This window comes from Protobothrops mucrosquamatus, unplaced genomic scaffold, assembly GCF_001527695.2.
Source record: "Protobothrops mucrosquamatus isolate PMUCROS unplaced genomic scaffold, P.Mucros_1.0 scaffold414, whole genome shotgun sequence".
Classification (NCBI taxonomy): Eukaryota; Metazoa; Chordata; class Lepidosauria; order Squamata; family Viperidae; genus Protobothrops; species Protobothrops mucrosquamatus.
Genome location: NW_015386743.1, coordinates 173,536 through 198,838, shown reverse-complemented (window position 1 = coordinate 198,838; position 25,303 = coordinate 173,536). Strand labels below are relative to the sequence as shown.

The 25,303-nt window shown below is 37.4% G+C and overlaps 1 protein-coding gene across 1 annotated transcript in view; it reads right to left on the bottom strand.

Annotated features, from left to right (window-relative positions):
- CACNA1D (calcium voltage-gated channel subunit alpha1 D) overlaps nt 1-25,303 on the bottom strand; it is a 226,580-nt gene that overhangs the window by 105,482 nt on the left and 95,795 nt on the right. The window contains exons 7-8 of the mRNA XM_015816206.1: nt 16,322-16,425; nt 5,341-5,510 (exon numbers count right to left, since the gene is read on the bottom strand). Of these exons, the coding sequence (XP_015671692.1) occupies nt 5,341-5,510; nt 16,322-16,425 (274 nt within the window). The remainder of the gene's footprint in view (nt 1-5,340; nt 5,511-16,321; nt 16,426-25,303) is intronic.

The following is a 25,303-nucleotide window of genomic DNA, read 5'->3' as shown; positions in this document are numbered from 1 at the left end:
TACACTTCTACCTTAACAATAAATTATTCTTATTTGTATTTAGATTTATATCCTGCTTTTTACCTTATGTGTTCAAAGCATTATGCTTAATATTGTCTCCTCCAAGTTCCTTAAGTAAGGAAACCTAGACAGCGAGATAAGGACTGGTTCAAAGGCACCCAATGAATTTCATGTATTGGAACTTCAGTCTGGGCCTTTCTGGATAAAGTTCAGGATTGCAACTACTATTATCATGTCAGCTTTCAGCAGTTGTGCTAAACTTTTCATTCACACACAGGATGAATATAGAGATAGGCAGTACTGATAGAGAATCCTCGAAGTTGGGCATCCCAGAGGGAGAAAGAACCAACTGCTGCACAACTACTTATTATTTGACTGATACAGATGGAAAGGGCAATAACTATGTGGAAGAATATAGTTATTCTAAAAGTTCTAATTAGAACATGGCATTTTCTGGTTTCAAATGTTCAAGCAGCAAACATATATGGCTGCGTGCATCTGCAATAATTGAATTATTAAATCATTTTTTTTCAACTTTGGCCACTTTAAGATGTGTAGACTTAACTCCCAGAGTTTTTCAACCAGCATTTAAAACATTAATTAAAATCAATAATATGCACTGAATAGTCCCCAGCCTAGAATTCATTATACAATGAGAGCTTTTCTAAAGATTCATAGTTTTATCACTTTGAAATTAAAATAATGTACCCATTTGCTTTTTTTAGTTTGACTGGGTGTATACATTTCCTAAGAACAACAGAAAAAATTTCAATATTCTAAGCTACTGCAGAACAATTTCTCAAAAACATGCAGTCAAGCAGCAAATCATGTCCATGCAAAACATGTGTGTTCATGCATAGGGTTTTTTTTATGTGTGCATGGATTTTGAAAAGTAGCAAAGTTCATCATTTCAAATGAAATGTTCCACTGCAAAAATACACACACACACACATTTTACCATGTTTGTTGGCCCCACGACAACAGCTAAATCTGCTTTTCTTCTTACTTTCTAATAAATCAGCCAGTGTAACCCCTTCATATTAAGTACATGCAATCCCATCCATAATACAGTAGATGGCAGCAGCAGAAGTGCAGAAGACAATAAATTAGCCATATTCAGTCAATGCAAGCAGACCGAGAAAAGTAATACAAAAGTTAAACTTGGTTGAATTATCAATAATACTTGCAAACCTATACCTATATTTGTATAGTGGTGGTGGTCAGGATAGCTATTAATGGATTTCTATCTCTCTTCATAGTTTGTATAATGTCCAAAGCCTAATGATCATTGATGACTGGAATATAACAAGGTCAGATATATGATTGCTGAAAAGTCTTCCCAGTGATTTAAGGTGAAATTTCAATGCATTCCTACCGAACTCTCATTCAAATAAGCTATGTTAGCTACCTCTCTGTAACTGATAGATTCAGCCACATGCATTTCCAAGAAATAATTTTGCTGAAATCTGAAAAGCTTCTGGAACTCAGTCTTTCGACCTACACGATCCAATAATGTATTCTACATTAATGTAATATTCAAAGTAATAATTTACTTGTGGATATTAATGTGGATGAATACGGATTTCCCTAAATTAAATTAGTCTATAATCTGTTATTCTTAGCCAAGATCAGACTGGAATAACCGAGAAAGCAGAGATGAATCACTTCTAACAGTTACGCAGATCGTTCAATGCCTTCTACTAAATAATCAGCATCCAAATATTTTTACAAGAGTGTCACATGGAGTAAATAAAGATTAAAGCTGAATTACAGAATCACAAACTGAGCTTGTCTTTCAGTTTATGCTGTTTTTCCTACCTGATTGAAAATGTTAATTCCTGCAAGCATAAACTGCATTATGTATATTAGCGCACAGCCTCATGATAGGCAGTGAATCCAGAAAGCTCTGTTTGTGATAGCTGTTGGCCAAAAAACATTCCTACCAGGCTTACAAACCCCTGAGCGCATACTGTGAAATCTCCCTTATTTGTATGTCTCTGTGAAGTTTTTCTAAGGAAAGAATGGTGGACTTTGATCTCTGACTGAGCCTGCAATTCTAAGCATATTTATCAGGAAACAAGCCTAACTAAATATAGTGTGTCTTGCTACCAAGTAAGATGCAATAGGGAGGCTTACACATAAATAAATCATTTTCTAAAAGAGCTAAAAGAGTCCAAGCCAGCCCATATCCAATTCTAATTCATCCAAATATTCCAAATCAAAAGTATTTTGGCTATATGATGACTATACAAGTTTATTGCAAAACAATAGAAAGAATATACAAATCCTGCAATAGAGTATTAGCCATAACAGAAGATTAACTTCAGCGGACTTTGTATATTAAAACTGGCCCATGCTGAACATAACAATACTGCTGCAGCAGATGTGTAAAAACATTTTGTCATGTAGGACAACCTGTGTCACTACTTCTACTCATTAAAAGAAATCAGTTGACAAACAGTGTGATGTTTTCACAGAAGATAGCAAGTGCTTAATTTTCTTGTTCTTATCAATGGTTATCACACAATGGTATTTTAAGTGGCAGTGTTTGTGAGAATTAAAAAAAGATATCTGCACAATTTCACAGGCACTCTAGATTGTGTTTTGGGAAACATGGATTAGCAGAGGCAAAAATGAAAAAGAAAACCCGCAATCAAGCAAGGCAATAAATAATCTTATGAAACATTAAGGTTTTAATTTAGATTGATTTTAAGGTATTCTGGAACATCACATCTAGTCTACTAACTACTCCGCAACATTAACATCTTGTTTGGTTACGGGATGCTATTTGATACATAGCACAAAGTACTGTTTTAAGATGTCATTAACAATAAGTCATAAGGACAGTAGATACTTAATCAGGAAGAAAGAACATCTCTGCAGACCAAGCTCATAGTGTGAACACTCAGAGCTTGACATGTTTGTCTCTAAAATTAGCTGAGGAAGTGGATGAAATGGTTCTTCCCTTTTACAAATTCTATGTATTCCGTCGCCAGGAACTCAACTATTTTCCTACTTCCATAAAATGTCACTATCCTATTTCAATTCTTCTATAGCTATCATTTATTTCTAAAGGAAGATTGAAAATAGAAGGGATTTTCCAGCAGCCCAATTCTGCCTTCTTTTAATATATCTATGGATCTACGTAATTGCCCCAAAGTGTTAGTGAAGACACAGAAAGTCACAACAGAAGAATTCTGGAGTAGTGCAAGAATAAGATGGCATGTCAAAGATGTATAATTGGGATATAATGCTTAAAATACCCTGCTTAGAAATTGATGTATGTTTAAAGAGCTCACCATTACATTGTACATTTCTATGCAGTATTTACAGGTATCTGTAAGAATTAAATAACAAAAATGCAGCCTGATTGCATTTGAATTGTAATAAGCCTATGCAATGATACAGTATACATTTCTCAATTCTGCATGTATCTGCATAAATGAGCATCTTTCCCTAACAATGAGGAGTTAAAATGGAATCTACTGCTATAAATGCTTCAAATAAAGAAATTGTTCTCAGTCCTACGAAGTGACTCTGGAGCTCACTAGATGAATCCCAAAAGACCACAGGCCTGTAAAAGCTCAAACCAATCCTCTTTTCTATAGTTTTGGAATGTCTAAAATGTGTGGCAGGAGATAAAGTCTAGATAGCAAAAGGTTATATTCCTTCTGCCAGGAAAACTTAAGCTTCCACTTTATGTTTCATAATATATTCCATACTGTAAACATGCTATAAATCAAATAATAAGACATAATTGTCATGAACAGAGTAATTCCCAATTCATAGCCATTGTTTTGCGGCTTACTCTCACATAAAAGCATGCCTGACTTTTATAAATAAAAATTAAAAAGGTATCAATTGGCCTTGAAATCTAAACCCCAATAGGAGTTAAAGAATATATCCAAATTATAAACTAATTAATGGAATATGGACAACAGTATTTTGGCTTGCAAGATATTATTTAGGTTAAAAGTTTTAGTTTGCACAAAAGAATATTAACATGCTTGAGTAAAAAGGCACTTTGGTTGTGCTTGTGGCCTATTGGTCAAAATCAACCAATAAGAGTCCTTCTGTTAGCAGAGAATATAATCATGGATGCAGCTAAGGCCGGTATTCTAGTCTAGACTGTACTTTTGTATTTTACAAATAAATGTGAAAGCTTTCATAAACCAACTCTAGGATAGTAGTGGAGGTCAACATCTGGGCGCCATCTGGCGATTGTCATAACATATGAAAAATTGCAGGTTGAATGTAAAAGGAATAAATAAGAAGGGCCACGAGTTAAGAAGTGGAATAAAGAAAAAGATAGACTATGTGTCTTTAAGCATAAGAGAAAGGGAAGGTTGCAACAGATCTAAAAGAAAGAAGATAATTAGGGAGAGGAGTTGATGAATTCATGCAGGGAAAGGGAAGTTTAGGTTTAATATGGTGGAAAGTATGAACCGGCATCATCTAGGCTCTTCTCAATGCATACAAAAGCAAGAATCCATAAGTTGATGGGTGAAAGAAAGAGAAAATGCAGGCTAATTTTGGTAGAAATAAATAATGGCTGCTGAAGTAGATGAAAAGGCGTAGACAAGGAGTTTCCACCAGAGAGAATGAAATTAAAAATAAATGTAATAAAATGATTTAAAATAAAACCAAAGTGAGGGAATGTGGGAAACTTCAGAGATTTGTATAATAAGGTTAATATCTAGAAAAAACAGATGGAAAAAAGTAATAAATGTGAGAATTCTGAAAAATGGTCTGCACTGTTCTTGATAGAACTGGAAAAGTGTTAATATACAAATGATATTTGCTAATGGAATGGCTATGCTACTAGTTAGTTAACGTATGTATAAAGTTAACATATGTATAAAGAGTGTATTTGTACTTGATGATTAGGAGAATACTATCATTGTTTCCTTATATAAAGGGAAATATAGCAAGAGAGAATGCAAAGACTACATGAGTATTAATATCTTATAGGGGGCCAGGAAAGAATTTGGCAAAATTCTGGTGGGTGGGGTTTTTGAAATCAGCAAAATTTGGAAAATTCAATAGGCATTATGCTGGACAGGGGGTGCGTTGACCTCATTTGGGAAGAACGTATGAATCTGAGAAAGTTGATTGAATGTAATCCCCTTCTGCCTTCTCCAACCTAATATCCTCCAAACTTCTTAAATTCTCAACAAGTTTACTCAATAACTACTCCCTAAAGCCATGATGATTAAGTATTCTGGAATTGCTACCCCAACATATTTGGAGAAAGTCAATCAGAGAAGGCCATTGTAAATCATTTTTAGAACACAGCATCTTCTTTTATCAGTGATCTTTAATTGAGGAGCTTTGACATACTATTTCGTTTGCCTTCTCCATCACCTTCCTCTTCATTCTCTGGGTCAATGTCTTCTGCTTGGGTAATCCAATCCAAATAACCTTTGAGATCTTCTTCCAGCTGTTGTTTTTCACGTAGCTTCTGAAAATCTCCCCTGGCCTTGGCTTTTTCTCTTTCCTTGGAAAATTCTCTATGGGATGCAGATAAAACATGAGATGTTGATTTCTGAAGCTACATAGCTTTTCAAAAAGAACAAAATTCAACCCCCCCATATTTTTTCTTTATTTTTCCTTGACAGGATTATATAAATAAAGAAAATTTACAAAAATGCAAACACTTTCCACATATCACATAGCAATTCAAATCACTTGCCATGCTACATTCCTTATGCATTATACTTTTAAGGACTCATAACAATATGCATTCCAAACCTTCGTCTACCAGACTTGCTCTGGCATCATTCTGGATCTCCTCTGAAGTAGACTGGACAAAATGCATTCTTTTGTCTTCTGAAAATATAATTAGGGTCTTGGGTGGCCCTGCCAGCTATTTTATTTATTTGTTTGTCTAATTTATATAGCCTCCCACATGAAGTATCCCTGGGCAGCATACAATATAACATAGTATTAAAACATACTGCAAAACAAATTAAAAACAATAAACAGATAAAAACAAAACCACAAGCAGGAGAATTTTACACATAGTGCAGCCAACATGCAGGCTCTCTAAGGGCTTTTTGGAAAGTACGATAATGAGGACTGAAGCTACCGTCATCTTAACAGGGAGGGTGTTCCAGATGGTGGGTGCCACAGCAGAAAAGACTCACCTTTAGGTCCCGTCAGATGGAACTCATTGCAGACGGGACCCACTAATACCATTATTGCTTGTGCAACATCAAAGATCAACGTTGTTGGACTCAGAATCATATCTTCTCAGTAGCAGCCCCTGCCCTGCCCTCACCCTCCCCGAGATACAGATGGCTCCAATCCTGTTAGTCTTTTCACAAGATATTGAAGACTTGGCTGTTTTCCTAGGGATTTGGGTCAGATAGTTAGATGACCTCCGTTTATTTTTTTTATTTTTATTTTTATATATGTGTGAATGGTGATATTGTTTGTTTTTGAGTCCCTAGGCTAGGGTTATATGTTGTGGTCTTTTCTGTGTTAGCTGCACAGAGTCAACTGCATGAAATGGGTAGCTATAAAAAAACACACAAATGAATGAATACATAAAATGTTGGTTTTATTTTTATTTTTTTAACACTATTTGTGTTGGAGAATGGAGAGCTCTTATGTTCTCTTCCTATTTATCCTTAGCTCTGCTGAGAAACGGAATGCTGTCAAAGTGACTTTGGTTTGCTTTTGCCTGGAAACTGAAACTGACAGTTCATTGCCATTTTCTATTTAGTGCATCATTATTTAAATGCCTTTTTCTCTTAATCCTGTGTGTGCTAGGCTGCAGCTGTTTTTAGGAATGTACCCACATAATTAACCGAGCAGTTTCTTAATAGAGGAATTCAAGGGCACCCACTGTAAGAATAGCACGGCTGTAGGAATTGCCAGGAATATATTTGACTAAATAAAAGTATCCCTACAAACCCATTACTTTCCCATATAGAAGGATCATTCAGGGACATGCCAGAACATTGATCTCTTGCCGTCCTCAAGCAGGACAATAAATTCACATTATAGATATAAATGTACATTTGAAAAGTGTGTTCCCATGACTACCCAGAGAAATAGCTGTGCTTCCAGCAGAATCTGTCTTCACAGAAAGTATCCTCTAGTGGTTAGCACCGTTCCCGAGGAGCAGATTATCCCGCCTCATTAAAAAAGCTCTTCCACTTGTAAATAAGAAATGATTCTCTTACTACTTCAAATATTTTATGTTGACAGTATAATAACCCCTGAATGGTTGACATTTTAAATGTGCCATTTTCCCCTATATAATTCATTCCCTCTCTACAAGGGGGCTAATTTTATAATATAAAGGCAACAAATCCATTGAAGGATAGCTCACATTTTAAGCAGCTGCCTTAAATAGATGTGCCCAGAATTAAGGCTGTGGTCTTGACTAAACCAAAACTTCAACAGGAAAGCAATAAGTAAAACAATTCTGAAAATTAAATCAAGTTTGATGAAAATCCTGGAGCACTGGGGAACTACCAGAGGACTGGAAAAGAGCTGATGTTGTTCCCATCTTCAAAAAAAGGAGGGGAAATGGATCCAGAAAACTACAGACCTATCAGCCTGACCTCAATACCTGGGAAGATTCTGGAAAAGATAATCAAGCAACAAATCAGCGAACACCTAAAGTCATTACCTAAAGCCTACATGGGTTTGTCAAAAACAGATCATGCCAGACAAATCTTATTGCATTCTTTGACCAGGTGACAAAATTAATGGACCAGAGGAATGCTGTGAATATAATTTAATTGGACTTCAGTAAAGCATTTGATAAAGTAGACCACAACCTACTACTTGATAAGATAGAAAAATATGGGTTAGACAGCATCACCACCAGATGGATTTGTAGCTGGCTGACCGGCCGTATTCATCGTGTGGTCCTCAATGGAACCGCATCTACATGGAGGGAAGTGTGTAGTGGGGTGCCCCAGGGCTCTGTTCTGGGCCCAGTGCTCTTCAACATCTTCATCAATGATTTGGATGAGGGGATAGATGGGGAACTCATCAAATTTGCAGATGATACCAAACTGGCAACACTCCATAAGATAAGCTTAAGGTACAGAAGGATCTTGACAGACTTGAACATTGGGCACTATCTAACAAAATGAAATTCAATGGTGAAAAAAGCAAGGTTCTACATTTAGGCAAGAAAAACTAAATGCACAGGTATAGTATAGGTGGTACCTTGCTCAATAATAGTAACTGTGAGAGGGATCTTGGAGTCCTAGTGGACAATCACTTAAATTTGAGCCAGTAGTGAGCTGCAGCTGCCAAAAAAGCCAACACAGTGCTGGGCTGCATTAACAGAGGGATAGAATCAAGATCATGTGAAGTGTTAATACCACTTTACAATGCCTTGGTAAGGCCACATTTGGAATATTGCATCCAGTTTTGGTCACCACGATGTAAAAAAGATGCTGAGATTCTAGAAAGAGTACAGAGAAGAGCAACAAAGATGATTAGGGGCAGGGCTTTTTTTCAGCCGGAACGCGGCGGAACCGCGTTCCGGCACCTTTTTCCGGGCCGGCCGCACCGGCCGCAACATCTGGGGGGGCGCGCTCGCACTCGCAGCTCTCTGCCCCTGCCTGGCTCACAACCGCGGCCATAGGGAGGCTCGGTCGGCGCGCCCCTGGCCCGTTTCCTAGGCGACCCTGCCCGAGCAAGANGTTCGGGCGCCAATCAGCAGGCGGACTGGAGCAGAGGAGGGCGGGGTTTCCCACCAAGCGCGGGAAATAGGGTTTGATGAGGGCGTGGCCAGGTTTGGGTGGGGGCGTGGCCAGGGGAGGGAGGTGAGTTCCACCACCTTTTCTCTGAGAAAAAAAGCCCTGATTAGGGGACTGGAGGCTAAAACATATAAGGAACGTTTGCTGGAATTGGGTATGTCTAGTTTAATGAAGAGAAGGACGAGGGGGGACACGATAGCAGTGTTCCAATATCTCAGAGGTTGCCACAAAGAAGAAAGAGTCAAGCTATTCTCCAAAGCACCTGAAGATAGGACAAGAAGCAATGGATGGAAACTAACCAAAGAGAGAAGCAACCTAGAAGTAAGGATAAATTTCCTGACTATTAGAACAATTAACCAGTGGAACGACTTGTCTCCAGAAGCTGTGAATGCTCCAACACTGGAAGTTTTTAAGAAGAGACTGGACAGCCATGTGTCTGAAATGGTATAGGGTTTCCTGCCTGAGCAGGGGTTAAACTAGATGACCTCCAAGATCCCTTCCAACATCATCATCATTATTGTTGTTGTTGTTTCTTGTTTCCTGAGAGAAATACTCTGTTTAATGTTGAGAATGACTTTTTGGTTGAGAACCCTGGGTACTTTTTCATATTTTTGCAAACAGAACAAATAACTCCAATGATCTAGCTTTGTGGTTTCTTAATTTTGGTTTTGTAAGTTATATGGACCTAACCATTGTTTTATAAACTATATAACATAGTTTAGGATATTGTATGAATCACATCAATTATGGTTTTCTTGTGGAATATAGGCTGTTAGTAGGTTTTCAGGGAGCAAAAGATCTCTCATTTATTAAGCCTTAGAAAATGGAAATGGTCATCAAGGAGCATTGCTTTTTTGTAGAATGTGCTCCACTGAAGCAGCTTCGCCTCAGCTATGTAAGACTTGCTCTCTTGGCCTATGGCCTTGTGCGATTCACAAAGCCAGGACAGCTTTATGCATTTTGTTTACACAGATTTGTGTAGCTGAGGAGTTCCTGAAAAGAGGTAAAAGTGCAAATTCTCTGTAAAGAAACAGTACTAAGCTATAATATGGGAAGAGGAAGAAAAGAGAAGCAGTGCTTCAATTTAGTGTTCAAGGAGAATTTCAATCACATTTGATTATACTGTGTTTGAATGTAAATATTTTAAAACTCTTTGTACAAGAGAAGAAAATATTGTTTCTCCAAGTTAAGCTTCATTCAAACAAGGTTGCTTGTCAAATTACTGTCAAAAAATACAGCAAGTGATACTCTGCTCAGCAGCTCCCCACTTGAATTCTTGTCTTTTCCCCATCAACAGATGGATGAAATAGATGCACTTAAAGTAAGATGGTGAGGAGATTAAATGTTTTCACAGCTTGTTCAATAAACCATGATTAAGAAAACTATAATTTAGCACAACACGTGGACTCCAGTTTTTAAAAAGCTGTCTGAACAATCAACACATGATGCCAAAGTTCATACAGTAATTATAATTAAGTGCTTATATGTTCAATTATAGTAACGTGAAACCACCCCATTAGATTAACACCTGAGGTCTAAAACAGCTTTAAATAAATTTAATTAAATCTTTAAAATTTTGCAATTGCAAACAGTGTGAATCCTATTCTGAAAAGATAAACCACAGTGGTTAAAATATTTTTCATCAATTACTCAATTTCAACCAACTGCACCCATTAATTAACTACCTGGTTTAATATGCATACTGCAAGGTTCCTTTTTTAAATGGACTTAATGGTCAGCCAGGACCCCTTCTCACGCTTACAATTGTATAAAAATGTTTTCCTTTCCTTTACTGGCTGCATTAGTGTTATCGTTGGCTGAGTGTTAAATTGTAAACTGGCATGTCTAAGTTCACATCTCATCCTAACTGCAAACACTCTGGGTGGTTTTGAGAAAATGATTCACTTCATCCTGTAAACTGCGCCTGATAAGGGCATTTTGAAAGTAAGAGAGATAGAATTCCAAAATATTCCCCCAGTTATTTGGAATGTTAAATAAGAACAAATGTCCTGATGCTTCTGTCATGTGGTGATTATTATTCAGAAGACTGTCTGGAGCATTTATTGATAACTCTTGACTTAAATTGAAGCATGCACATATATAATGTTTTGGACAATACAAATATATTAGATAAGTTTGCATCAAGATTATGTTCTTAAATTGAAATAGCAATTAGAAGAATATAAAGTTTGATGCAAATAAAATCCATATAAATGAGAACAGATGCAGGCAAATTTTAATTTGAAATACGATTGAGGAGTGATACCTGATGGACAGCAGTGACTGAAGTAAAGTCTTTCTAATTCCTTAAATCAAAGTCTGGCAATTTGATCTCTTCAAATGTTTTGGGTTGTAACTCTCACATGACTAGTCAGCATAACTAATGGCCAGACTTAGTATGAGTTAAAGTTCAAAATAGGTAAGCATCAGTTGCCTACATCTAACTTAATCTTATGAGTTAACTAGAAATTAATTAAGAAAATTGTCTTATTCACTAAGAGATCTATCAATTGCCACCATAATTTAACAAATCAATGGCATCCAAGTGTTTCTGTTAATGCATGGGCCAAATAAAGCTATGATAGAGATCAGAAGCGGGCCTTTCACTTGGATCCAAATTTTTAAATTATTTTAGCGGAATTATTTTCCTAACAGAACTTCTAGAAGGCAACTTTACATTAGTAAAGTTTAATGCTGAAAAGTGTTGGACAGCAAGTTCAGAAACACCCCATATTTGGAGCCTATGCTTAAACAAAGCCACTAAGAGAGCCTGGCATGTTTTACTTAGTGCTTTGGATTAATACTCTCCATCTTTGCTAAATATACGAGTTGTCTTGAAGAAGAGGTTGTGCACTTTTTACTAACAGAACCATCTGCTGAAATGTCCATGGAAGTTGCTAAATGCTGCTCAACTGTAACTGCCATCAGAAGCTGCAGGGTTTGTATCATAATTAGACATGCTTGCTTTGGCTATTTATTGTGGGCTTAGATGTTACAATGTTTATAATATATACTATCCCCTTTATCTTCCTAGCATGCTAATGTCTTTGTTTATGATTTCATACTGTATCTCTGTATACTTTTGGCTCATGAATATAAAATTCTACATGCATTCCTTGAAAAGCATTCTAAAGCTTCAAAAAGCTTTTCACCTGGAATGCAGATCCCATTTAATGTTGATGCTAAGTGAACCATACTGGTTCCCTACGGGTTCTGGGTGTATAATTCAAGATCCGCTTGTGTTTACTTGCAAGACAGCTTCTCTGCAATAGTTTCTGCCTGTCCCACCAGATCTGGCAGAGGGGGCACAGTCTTGATTCCCTCAGTGAGACAGAGTCATCTGGTAGGTCCTAGAAGCATTTCTTCTGTCATAGCACCTGCCTTATAGAATAGCCTCTCTCCAGAGTTATGTATGGCCTTGATCCTTCAGGCTTTTCAGAAGGCTGTGAAGATGTGGCTGTCCCCCAGTCCCCAGGTAGTGGGGACTAGGCCATTAGTTCTGGAGCTCTGGCATGCATGTAGCTAGGGGTGCCTATTGAGATTTTTATTGCAGGGGGGGGGAAGGAGTAATAGGTTTTCCTTTAGTGTTTAAGATTGATGTATTTTGTTTTGTTTGCTACACAAGGTTTCACCAGATCCAAGGGTGGGCATTGTATGTTTGATTAATAAATGATATTTACACCAGATAAGGGGCAGTTTTCCTCCATCTCCCTCAGGTTGTGCCATGCCTTCTGTCTATTTATAAAAATAACCCTTCAGATTATTTTGTGCAACAGGAACCACTGGGAACATAGAGAATGTGACCAATGCAGAGTAGAGGAGATTGTCTTTGCCCCAGTGTCTATTTCAGTGTATGTTCACCTAGGTGCCTACATAGATTAATGAAATTTCCCTCTATTCCAGGGGTGTCAAGCTGCCAGGAATAAAGGAAATAAATTGTTTAAATACAACAGTAAATTAAAATAGGGGCATTGAAACTATTTCATGAAAACAATGCCAGAAATTGTAAATCAAAGTTAACTAATATGCTGAAAGGAACAGAACTGCTTCTTTAGCCATATTCTCTAAGATTAGGAATGAGGTATGTGGTAAAAGACTAATCTTCGACTAATTCAATTCCTTAGGACTTCTGGCTTTAAAACAATGGCCAAGATCAGTGAGTTTTAACCTTCCTAGGTTACACAAATATTGTCCTGACTCACAGTTGGGTGGCTATTTTATAAAACAATCAATAAATTATGTCTATATTTAAAATGATATTCCTCTCTATATTTAGTTCAAGCGGTAAGTGGTCCTCCAGATGTCACCCCTCCTCAATCTTTGTTACTGCATTCTTAAAGGATGATTTTCCATATCCAAGTCTATAGCCTGATTATTTCCTGATAGTCTTCCATCCATGTATTTATTATTCAAGCCCAACCCTGCTTAGCTTCCAAAATCAGGCAAAGTCAGCCAGGCACCTGCTCTAATTGCTCACAAATGGTAATCAAAATAATGGGTCACATTCTGTTTCCCAGTTGTGATTTCAGCAGTAGTTGCAGGATAAAGCACATGGTGCAACCACTATATTTGGTTTACGTTTTTTATGATTTTATACTACAAGCAATTTTCCGTATGTTAATACACAAACACTGCCTTGGTGACTTTGAGCCAGTCACACTCTCTCAGCCCCAGGAAAGAGAATGCAAGGGCAAACCATTTCTGAAATTTCTGCCAAGAAAACTGCAAGACTTGCACAGGCCATTGCCAGAAGTCAAGACTGATGTGGAAGCACGTGCACTAACACACAGACCTAGAGGATGTGAAAAACTCACTGATTTGGAAACAGAATGTTTTAAAGAACTCCAAAATAGTCTGTTTCCCTCTGGAACTCTGGAATGGTATGGTCTTTTCCCAAAGGCAAATCTCCAAAATAAAGGGCATTTGAGGTCTCTCAGGGAGAGTCTGTCTCTAAAATAGATATTTTTGGTCTAAAATACAGAAAAAAGTTCCCTTAAACTGATTCCACTTTGGAGGAATTATTTCTGGAAATTGTTAAATGGCTTCTAGAACAACATGTTCTAGAGGAGATTTAACATTGGCTGGAAAGAGAATGAAATGTTCAGGGGTTTTCTAGAATGTTCCATTTTCAAATTGTTAAGTTTTGCACCTGATAGGCAGTCTGCCAGTATTCCAGGTTCTTTTTTTTCAGTACAGGAAAGAAACCTTCTGGAACACATGATGGTGAGATGACAACCTTTCCCTTTGGCAATGATGAAATGGCTTGCACTGATAAATTATTGCTGCTTTTACAACTGACAGCCAAGCAAGACATTTATACTATTCCCTAGATTAAATTTCATGTCTTTAGACAGTATGTTTCCCTCAGTGTTGCGGGAGCAACAAACACTTAGAAAAACTAAACAATTGGTACAAATAGAAAGAAAAATGAAGTGTCTGCTAAACTATGTCTTTACATGAATAATGTAAAGATAATTTATATGGAACGCCTGTGTTTAATGTGAATATTACATTTGGTGTAGATAACAGAGAACAACAGCATTATCCATATTTGAAAATACCGCTTACACATGTGTTTTAGAGCAGGGGTCCCCAACCTTTCAGGGTTGACAGCCCAGGTGGAGGCGCCTCTATGCGTGCGAGCACGCGCATGCGCAAATGGGGCCACACACAAACAGAGCCATGATTGCGCCCGTGATGCAAATGGTGCCACAGATGCCCATTGTCATGCCTCCATCCGAGCCTGACTCCAAGGAAGACATGGAGTTAGAGCAGGACTCTGTTGAGGAGCAGGCTGAGGCAGGCCAGGGCCCTTCAGGTTTGGAACAGGGAAGGCCGAGTTCAGGCGAGGAGCAAGCCCCCCCACCTGATCCTAGAGCAAGGAGAGCAGAGAGGAGGAGAGAACAACGGAGGCAGGCTCAATTGCTCGGGAGGAGAGCGTCCCGCCCCACTCCACAAGGCACACCTGGGGATTAAGATTTAAGGAGATGCTGTGGGGTGGGGCATTTGCCAGGAACAAATGTGGTATCTTGAGATAGTTGTGAATTGTGCTCTTGTCTTTGTTTAACCTGGACACTTTGAATTCACGACCACAGACTGCATTTCTGAGTCTCTCCTTGCAGTCTGCAGGCCAGCTGAGAGTTAAAAGGACTCATTACATTTTTGTTTTGTTTTCTTGTTATCTATCTTGCCTTGAGGACATTGTAAACTTCTCCGGCTGTACTGAAATTGCCTTTAACCAGAGGCAGCTGAAAGGAACGTGTGTGTGTTTGCTTTGGTTGAACTCTTGCCAGCATATGTGGGAGCTTTTGGGGAACATTGGCAGTGCTTAAAGGATTGTTTCTCTTGCCAGCCGACTGCTTTGTCTCCATTCGGGGCCCTGGGTCATCACACCCATGCAATGCTCGGGTGACGCTAGCGCCCGCGCAATGCCACAATGCTAACATGAGTGGAGATGTTGCTCTTGCCATGATGATAGCGCCGCCATGACACCGCAACACTAGCATGAGTGGGGGGATGCATTCGTGGCAATGCTAGTGCCTGCCCGATGCTCATGGCATTGCTAGCGCCCATGCGATGCTGTGATGCTAGAGCGAGGGGGTGCGAGTGCGCACATATGTGCGCACTAGCCAGCCACTCACATGGCCCAGTGGCCAACCAGCCCCTGGCCCAGTAGTGGGCCACGGACCACAGTTGGTGACCCCTGTTTTAGAGTAGTCATATCTATAAGGAGTGCAGAAGTGTAACACTGGCAACGTTAGCTCTTCACTGAATTGAAGGAGCTGGAAAGCAATGTAAATGTATCACAGGCAAGTACAATGATAAAATTCAGGCAGTTGGAAAAGCAAACATTCATAAAATGGCATACCAATCCAAGGCACATGCAGAAAAGCCAGCAGTGTGAAACTTAAAACAAATTCACAGACCATTTTATACACTGTGGTGTGAAATGCAAGTTTAATTTAATGGCTTACCCACTAAGTACACCAAGTACCAGGTTAAGTACGAAAAATGAGCCCAGAATGATAAGACTAACAAAATAGATCCATGGCCATTCACATCCTATTGCATCATTTACCTGTAAAATGTAAGGAAACATGTTATGATTCAGCTGTTCACTATATAGCAGAGTCCTTTCACAATTGACAGATCACATAGGTATTGAGTGTATTAGCACCATCTCCTCTTTTTAGCAGCACACTGCTTCAGCATTTACCAGATTTACCACCACTCTAACGCTTACTCATGACGTGTACGATTCCACTTATTTAGTCATGGAAATTACATAACTTTTTGTATCCTTATGTCATGTGGAAATATACAATTCTATTCTACTTATTTTATTTGTACAGACCAATTAATTTCTATTTAACTGTATTTTTCATATCTAATGCTATACTTATATTTAAATTGATTTATTGGGGCTTTCTTTGTTTTTAGAAAATAGCTTTGGATTTGATCTTAAGGAAGCTCTGGTCCGCCATGAAAATCTTATTCTCAATTCTTTAGATTTAATCTCTATTCTCTACCTATGTGTTCACGGCAACTGAAATATGGACTCTGCTTCTAGGATGAAAAAGGTGTGTGCTTACCCGCTCAATACACCGAGAACAAGATTTAGAACGAAAAATGACCCAAAGATGACGAGACTGACAAAATACACCCATGGCAATTCAAATCCCATAGCATCATTCATCTGTAAGAAATAAGACGACCTTGTAGAAACATTTGCTTCTATTTGCAATAGTGATCAGTTGGTGACCAAAACACATGCATGTGAAATAAATACAGTCACTTTTATAATTATCAGATATAAGAGGGGAAAGAAGATTAAAATCACCCATCATTTTCTCTTCAGATGTATATTTAGAAATATCAGGGAAAAATACAAAAGCACCAGTATTCCATACATCTTATATAATAATTTTTTACACACAAAAATGAATAGACAGAACTGAGTGGCAATATATACAGTAAAAGGAAGCTTCTAGTTGTTGCTAGAGAAAAACAGTTAAATGTAGCTCTTGCAAAGTCAAAAAGGGTAGAATAGAATTGAGTTATTAAAATTAAAGGATGGCATAGAGGAGGGGGGAATCAGAATATGGGTAATATCCAACATTTAAGCAAGTGCACTTCCACTTATGCAATCAGACAGTGTGAGCCCTGCATAGATACTAAGGGATTCCCAATTCTCACAAGCAAGATAATACAAGAAGGAACATTTATTATGAATTAGTACACTCCATCAGTGCAATGACAACACTGAATTCAATTCCAATTATTTAAATATGAAGTCTCGATGTTCCACTCCTTTCTTTTTTCTGTGCATCAATTCAAAACCAGGAATTTCTCTGTCTCTGCCTCTGTCTCTCTGTCTCTCTCTCTCTCACACACACACAAACACACAAAACAAACAAATACTGATTGTCCAAAGGAGAGATCAGGATATAATGGAGAAAGCTTTGCTGTTGAGTCAAAGTATTATCATTCTACCATCAATTCTCTTTTAATTTGCAAAGATGTATTGTGGAAAACCATGCATAGAAATTTAAAAAAATTACCAAATGCAGTTTTATAAACAACTCCTTAAAAACTTTACTGTATACTCAGATAAATGAGTACAGTATTTAAATTCACTGGTCTGCAGAGAGAAAGCCTCAGAAATGAAAGTAGCTAAATTTTACCAGAATTGGGTCACTAATAAAGGAAAATTAAGTTGTGAGTATTAATTGGCTCCAGTTTCCAAGATACAGCTTCAGGTCAAAATTGCATCAAAATAATTCAAAATTACGAGGGGGATAACTTTTCTGCAAAATGTGATATAGCACATTTTGCTGCCACACCAATCATTATAAATTTATCTTTTTATTGATACCAATAACCTAACTTTCCATTCATTTATTGATTTTTCATGACATCACTCTGCAAGAGGTTCCACTGTTGTAATCTGGAGCCCAAAAGCTCTGCCTTACTCTAAGGCAATTCCAAATCCCTGACCAGGTCATTTAGTTCACTCTGTGAAATTACATGTGGTTCAGGAGGAATATATGGTGGGCTAAAGTTTGGGTCCACTGACATCGACGGCTGCATCCTCTCATCGTCTTTATCATCATCTGAGTCTAGAGAGTAGGATTCTGGTGGATCTGGAATTGGCAAATCCTCACCATGGAGAACAGAACGCAGTTCGGATAGAATGTATGGATATTCCACAGTCCACTTCTTTCCTGAGATCCCTTTTACAACTGGGGGAACCATGCAAAAATAGCAGTCACTGCTATGATTGGTGGTTTCTCTCCATACCATTGGGACTGCGAAAGGCATGGATTGTATCTTCTTGCTTAGCCAATGAGGCAGATAAGTTGCACATGTAATGCAATAATAATGAGGGGCGCAACTCTTGTCCTGATTTCCAATTTGCATCCAAAATATAGGTGATATGCCTCTTTTTTTTTTACCACAGCCGTCATACTACCTTTTTGAGACACAAATGTAACCTTGCCATAAATGTAGCAGAATGTATCTGCATTGTTTATACAGTTTCAAGGTATCTTGGCTTTTGAGGGAAAATATCATGCAACTGTTCCTCGGAAATGTTAGGCAATAACACTTTCACAAGCCACCAGATGCATAGATCTGACCAAGACAAATGTATATATGATGCATAGATCTGACCAAGACATATGTAATAACAGAACAATAAATTACAGTTGGGTAATAATCTTTAGTCTCAAAGTGAAGATAAATTTATATACTTCCATGTGGAACCGTTTTCATTGTTCTATCGTACTTTGTTGAGAAGTTACGAGGCATCATCATGATCATTAGATACCTGCCTCCCTTGTAGGCAAATATACCCGCCTGTGTACAAATCTTTATTGTGAAATATCTTGAAAACTTTAGCCAACCAGCATCTTTATCACTGTTTTCTAATTCGTCTAATCAAAATATGTAAGAACTGACACATTTTATCTCGGAGATCAATAATTTCCCAAAATTTGCAGACCAGTGATTTAATAGATAGTCAGAAACACATTTGTGAAAAGTAAATTGTATGAAATAGATAATTAATCAGGATAACTTTTGTTAATGTTATGGCAACCATTTCGTATAATTGAGGTTTAGATGATAATAACAGAAAGTCACATTGTTAGAATATGTACATAGATGTTTAATATTTCTAAGACAGTTCTTGCTGTTACAATAGCAAAGAAAGAAAACTATATACATTTAGGATAGGTCAGTGAAAGTTACCTTAATTTAGTTTTAGGACTAAGTCCAAAATCAGTTCCCCAACTCCCACATAACTTTGCATCTGTTTTTAAAAGGCATACATACATACATACATACATACATACATACATACATACACACATGCACACATACAAGCTAGGAAGAAAATACATTTGGAGGAATGGGGGTGGTCAATATGAAAGAGCACTTTGTTTTTGTGTGTGTGCTTAATGATGAAGTGATGAAAGAAAAAAAAGTTCAGATGTACAATAACTCAGATTCCAAAAAAGAGAAAGATAGATGGACACATTGCACGGGTAAGAGAAATCTCTTGTTAATATCCTAAAATATGTTAATGTAATAAAAATTACATATTATTGAAACAATTTTAGAAGCCTCGCTTTTCCTCTTCCTCAGGAAGAATGCAAGGAATCATTGTATTTTTTTCTCCAGACTTTCTATCTGCCTGGAAGGTTTCATGGTTAAAAAAAAACTTTTAAAGTTTTGCTTTTTGTTTAACTAATTTTCTAACGACATTTCATTAAAAACAAAGAATCATAGAATCATAGGGCTGGACGGGTCTTTGGAAATCTCCTAGTCTAAACCCCTGCTCAAGGCAGGAGACCTTTTTGCATCCAATCTTTTCTTAAAGACCCCCAGCAATGGAGCTCCCACAATTTCGGAAGGCAAACTGTTCCATTGATTAATTGTTCTTACTGTCAGGAAATTTCTCCTTAGTTCCAGATTGGAATGATCTTTCACCCGTTATTTCCTGTCCTGCCCTTAGATGCTTTGGAGAAAAAGTCTATCCCCTCTTCTCTGATAGCCCCTCAAGTACTGGAGCTACCGGTATCATGTCACTCTAATCCTTCTCTTCACAAGGCTAGATATACCTAGTTCCCTTAAATGTTCATCACACAGTTTAGCCTCCAGACCCTTATCACCTCTGTTGTTCTTCTCTGCACTCTTTCTAGAGTCTTAGCATCTTTTTTTAATGTGGCAATCAGAACTGGATGTAGTATCCCAAGTGAGATTTCATTAGTGTAGTATAGAATGGAACTCTCATGTCTCATTATCTTGATGATATCCCTCTATTGATACAGCCAGTGGTGGGATTCAAATACTTGAACAACCGGTTCTCTTATTGGATGCAGGCCTGGGGCTCCAAGGCCTAGAATGGACTTCCGGAAGTGGCATCCATGCACTTTGAGCGGGTTGTTCTAGGACTGGGAGGCCTCCTCCAGGGCTCTGAGGCCTAGACTGGGCTTTCAGAAGCAGTGTGCATTCAGCCGGTTCTCCAAACTCAGCAAAATTTAGCTACCGATTCTGCCGAACTGGTGCGAACCGGCTGAATCCCACCACTGGATGCAGCCTAGGACTACACTGGCTTTTTTGGCAGGTGCAGCAGCACACTGCTAGCTCATACTCAAGTGGTGGTCCACTAAGACTTCTAGACCTAGGACTCCTAGATCTCAGTTACTACTGTTGAGCCAGGTACCACTTATTCGGTACCTGTACATTAGGTTTTTCTTGCCTAGGTGCAGGATCTTACTTTCCTCACCACTGAACTGCATCTTGTTGGTAGGGGTGCAATGCTCAAATCTGTCAAGATCCTTCTAAATCCTGAATCTAATTTCCAAAGAATTGGCAATTCTCCCCCAGCTTGTTGTCATCTGCAGTTTTGATGAGTTCCCCTTCTATTCCCTCATCTAGAGAATTTATGAAGATGTTGGAAGAGCGCTGGGCCATAACCTTGAGGTACACCAGTGCATGTTTTTCTCTATTACCACCACTACCACCTCCAAATCCTTCAAAAGCCCTTCAAAGACACAACAGTCCTCTTCTAACTTGCCATCTTAGCAAAACTGAAGACAAAACTCATTGCCTGCCGTAAGTTTCCAAGAATTTTAGAGAAATACAAATCATATCACCGCACTCTTTGTGAAGAAGGGATACTTTTAAATCTTACACACAAACATTCCATCTACATCTTTATATTATGCTGTCCAAATTTATCTGGTTCTATTCAAAGGATTCTCAGTGACTTCCGCAATGGAGAATCTGCAAAGATGCCACGCTTTCTTTTCCCAGGAGCTAGGAGACCTGCCTGCATTTGGGGAAATAGACAGTCCACAATTCCATGCAGCCGCAGCATTAAAAAAAAATAAAGTTTTTTTCATTTTTTCATTGGATTCAAATACCACAGCACAGCTGTGCCAGAAATAAAATGGCCAGCTCTTGAATATAGGCAGTATTATCACAGGAATCTGAAGATGCTTTAGAACTAGTAGTACTCTTAGTCCACCTAGTAATACAATTTGTATTACATCATTTTTTGAGAACAATTCCCAAAATATTTCATTTCCAGAATAGCCTTATGCCAGTTTGTTTGTGTGTGTATCGTTCACAAGATTCTTTCTTATGTCAGTCTCTCAATAACTTATCAATGAAAATTGTATTCATTCAAATGCAATTTCTCCTTCAGTGTGTCGGGGGGGGGAGTCTGTTATTGTCTCATCACAAAACTGCAAACTGATTGAAGGTTTTGACTGACTTTATACTAGTGCTGGGCAGAGAATTTAGACCATGTAATTTTGTATTAGTTCTCATTCAATCTGATGAAAGAGAGTTTCCTTTGAAAGAAATTCAGAACTTAGAATGAACTCAGAAATTCTCCTTCTGAGTTCATTCTAAATTTCTTTCAAAGGAAGAATAGAATTTCTAAGTTCATTCTAAGTTCTGAATTCATTCATTACATTTATAGCCTTCCTTTTACTCAGGGGCTCGAAGCAGCACGGCTAGCACTGTGTTCTTCCATTTCCCACACAATACAAACTCTGTGAAGTAGATTGGACTGAGAGAGAGAGATGGACTAGCCCAAAGTCATGCCGTGAACTTCCACGAGGCTGACGATGGCTTAGACCACAGATGTTACTGCTCCTAATTCAACACCTCAACTACTACACCATATTCCCTCTTTTAGGTCTTAGAAATGTAGTCATTTTACACAACATGCTAAACAAGGAACAAAATAGAATTGAATATTTTGTGAAAATCCCACTATCATGTTAAACTGTAATATATTTACTTTGGCCACAGCATGTTATAAAAATACCTCAATGGTGTTTTCTTAAGCCAGATTTAATATTTAGTTAATTATATGAAATGAGCCATTTACTGTAATTGGGAGCTGTCAAAAATATCCTGCCTTTCACTGTATAATCATCCCTTTTGGCTCCCAGGCTTTGATTAAATCCCAAAGGAAAACATCAGGAGAGAACTCTTCCAGATGAGAATTTTCATTAGCCTTTGGTATTATCATCAGCACTAAGGTGTCCTTCCTTAGAAATTAGAAATTCTCCAATTTCTCTGTCTACAAATTTGGTGAATACAAAAAGGCCATTTGTAACCAGCTTTAGTTCATATATCATGCTAACCTACAGAAAGAGAGAGGATGATGCATATTAACTTTTATATACTGGAGATTAAATAAATGAACCCTTCCCTTTTATTTTTAAAAAGAGACAAAATATGTTTCACTTGCCTTTAATTCTAGGGAATATCTCATTACTTCATATACAATAGTGGACTAAATCAGATTGATTAAGACCAACCAATAAGCATTTGTGTTCAGGTTGCCTTCTGTCTCTTTTCTATCTCTTACTAGACAAATTTGGAATAAGGTTTATTTCTATCCAAGGCTACCCCAGTACTATGATAATTTAGGGCTGTGTAAGAGATGCCTACAGTGTTCTTATTATATCACTAATGTTTGGGATCGATCTATCAAGAATTTTAAGAATTGGAGACTGTGGGCAAGAGAGCTGGCTGAAAATATTATTTTTCAACAATTGAAATTGAAATCTACAGCTAATTTGCAGAAAAGGAGTATTAATATGTGCTGCTGTGAGTAAATCCCACTATATTTCTGACTAAACATTAATCTTCAACAAGTCTCTTGGAACAAACTACTCTTTCCTGATTCTTTCTGTCAGCAGGAGCAGATCTAAATCCAGGAAAGCTTATTCAATTGTATGCTCCTGGTTTGTTAAGAGTGGATCAAGTCAGAGATTCTGATTAGCTTTTCCCACAGTAGGAGGAGGCAGTGTGCACTATGTATTCAAGATAATACTATACTCATATACAAACTGTTTGTGTACTTGAAAGATTAAAACAAGCAGTTTAATTCTATTAAAAGAAGAATCCAATGCAAAATCAGACACACTGCAGTTATACTATACAATGTTCCCCAACTTCTCCAAAGTAACATATATTTTCTCTTGTAATAGTTCCATTAAAGAGAAAGTTTATTTTCCTAGTAACTTATTTATAATATTTTGTTTCTAGAAATGTACTTCTACCAGCTAGATGCATGGTTCCTTCTAGATTACACCTCTCTTACAACAAATCTTATTAGTGCAAATAATGGATTTTGCCACTTTGTAAAGTTTAATCTTTAATTACTGCAGATAGTCATTATTTTTAGAATGTTTAAAATATTTATTGTATTATTGTAAATAGTATTGATGCTTATAAACACTGAAAATAAACTTCCTTCATACTGCAGCAAACCAGTCCACAATAGTTTTGGCATATTTTATAATTCTAAACAATTATTATTCCATTTTCCGCTATTTAACCTTATACCTTACATTTATGCAGAAGTTATCTTCTGATGTCACTGGATTAAAGAAAGAATTTGCATTTCACTTAAATGTCTACTTTCTGTTCTAAAAGAATTCTAGAAGAATTTTTATTCATACAACTATATGCTAAACTTTATTCATTTGGCTTTAACAATAATTTCCATTGTTATAAAGACATTGATATTTCATAGCAATTGAAATAAAGAGAAATAAAATAAGTATTTCTGGTTGCTTTAAGCTTTTTGGAAAATACATTCAATCTTTATTAGCTTTCTGGAAGGCCCTTAAAACATGTTTTTTGTCACTTGTTTTGTGGATCCCAAGGAGAGTCTGCAAGATGACCATATGAGATTGTGGGGTTTGTTCTCACACAATCTTGGGTTTTATCTGTTTACTTTTTTATTTTACGTATTTTTGATTGTTTGTGGGTTGTTATGGAATGTTTAACTATTGTTGTACTGTAAGTCCCCAGTGTCACATGTCTGTGAGATTGGCAGCTGTATAAATAAATGGATAATGCTAAAGGAAAATAATAATCACCAGATTAATACACCAATTGTATCAATTAATACAGTATTTGTCTACTGAGAAGTAAATAATGTTTACTTCAATAAGCTCTTCCCTTATACATAGAGATACACCCTAAGTATCTCTCCACTTTAGTTCTTTTAACTGTACCTGTTACATGTCTTGAAGTTTTGTATGTAGTATGTGTACATGTGTGTCACATAATATTTTAATTGGCCTTTAAGATAGTGGAGCTTTTATCAGCATATAGAATAGCCTTGAGAATCAGGATTTTCTGAAACAGTGCAAGCTGTTGTAATAGGCTTTGATGTCTGAATAATAGGTCAACCAAACCTTGAACACAGACTACACAGACTTCTAAGTGCCTGGCCAGAATGACATACAGTTTCTCAAAACCTTGCTGATTTCAAAGGCTCTGCTCTAAGGTCTTAGAGGCTCATATATCAAACAGGCTTAAAAGGGAATGCCTTTCAAATCTAATAGCTTACCCACAGCTTATCTGTCAGAAAAACTGTCCTATGTTCTTCCCTGTGTTCTCTGGATTTCAAAACATAAACACACCACAATCTGTCTCTTATCTACATCCTATATGTCAAATGCATTGAGGGAGGATATAGATGCTATGAGAATCAGAGCACAGGCGTCACATGCTTTTCACTTGTAATTTAATATAATAAAAATAAACCAAGAGTTCTTAGAATTGTTGTTATGCCTCTATGTGCAGCCCATTTACTCCTAAGATAATACATAAACATAAAATAATTTGTCAAGTGTGTTGTATAAAACAGGGGTTTGGCCTTGCTGCTTTCCTTAGAAGCCAGGATCATAAAATAGGCATTCTGACTGAAGCGAGTATTTAGGTAGGATCTGCAGCTCAAAATAAAAAAAACCTTCCTGCTCAGTGAGGGTTTTGAGTACATTTATGTGTGTGTGGTGATTTGTTTAGTGACTCAAGCCAACTGGACCATAGGCAAATTCAAATTTATTTGATTTATATACCGCCCTTCTCCCTTGCGGGACTCAGGGCGGTGAACAGGCACATTAATAAAACAGCAATACCATAATATTTAAAAATATTCAAAACTAATTAAATTATTTGTCCTGTCCTAAAACCCACTATAATAATATAAAATTATACCCAATTTAAAATTTTAGAGTTTCAGATTTATG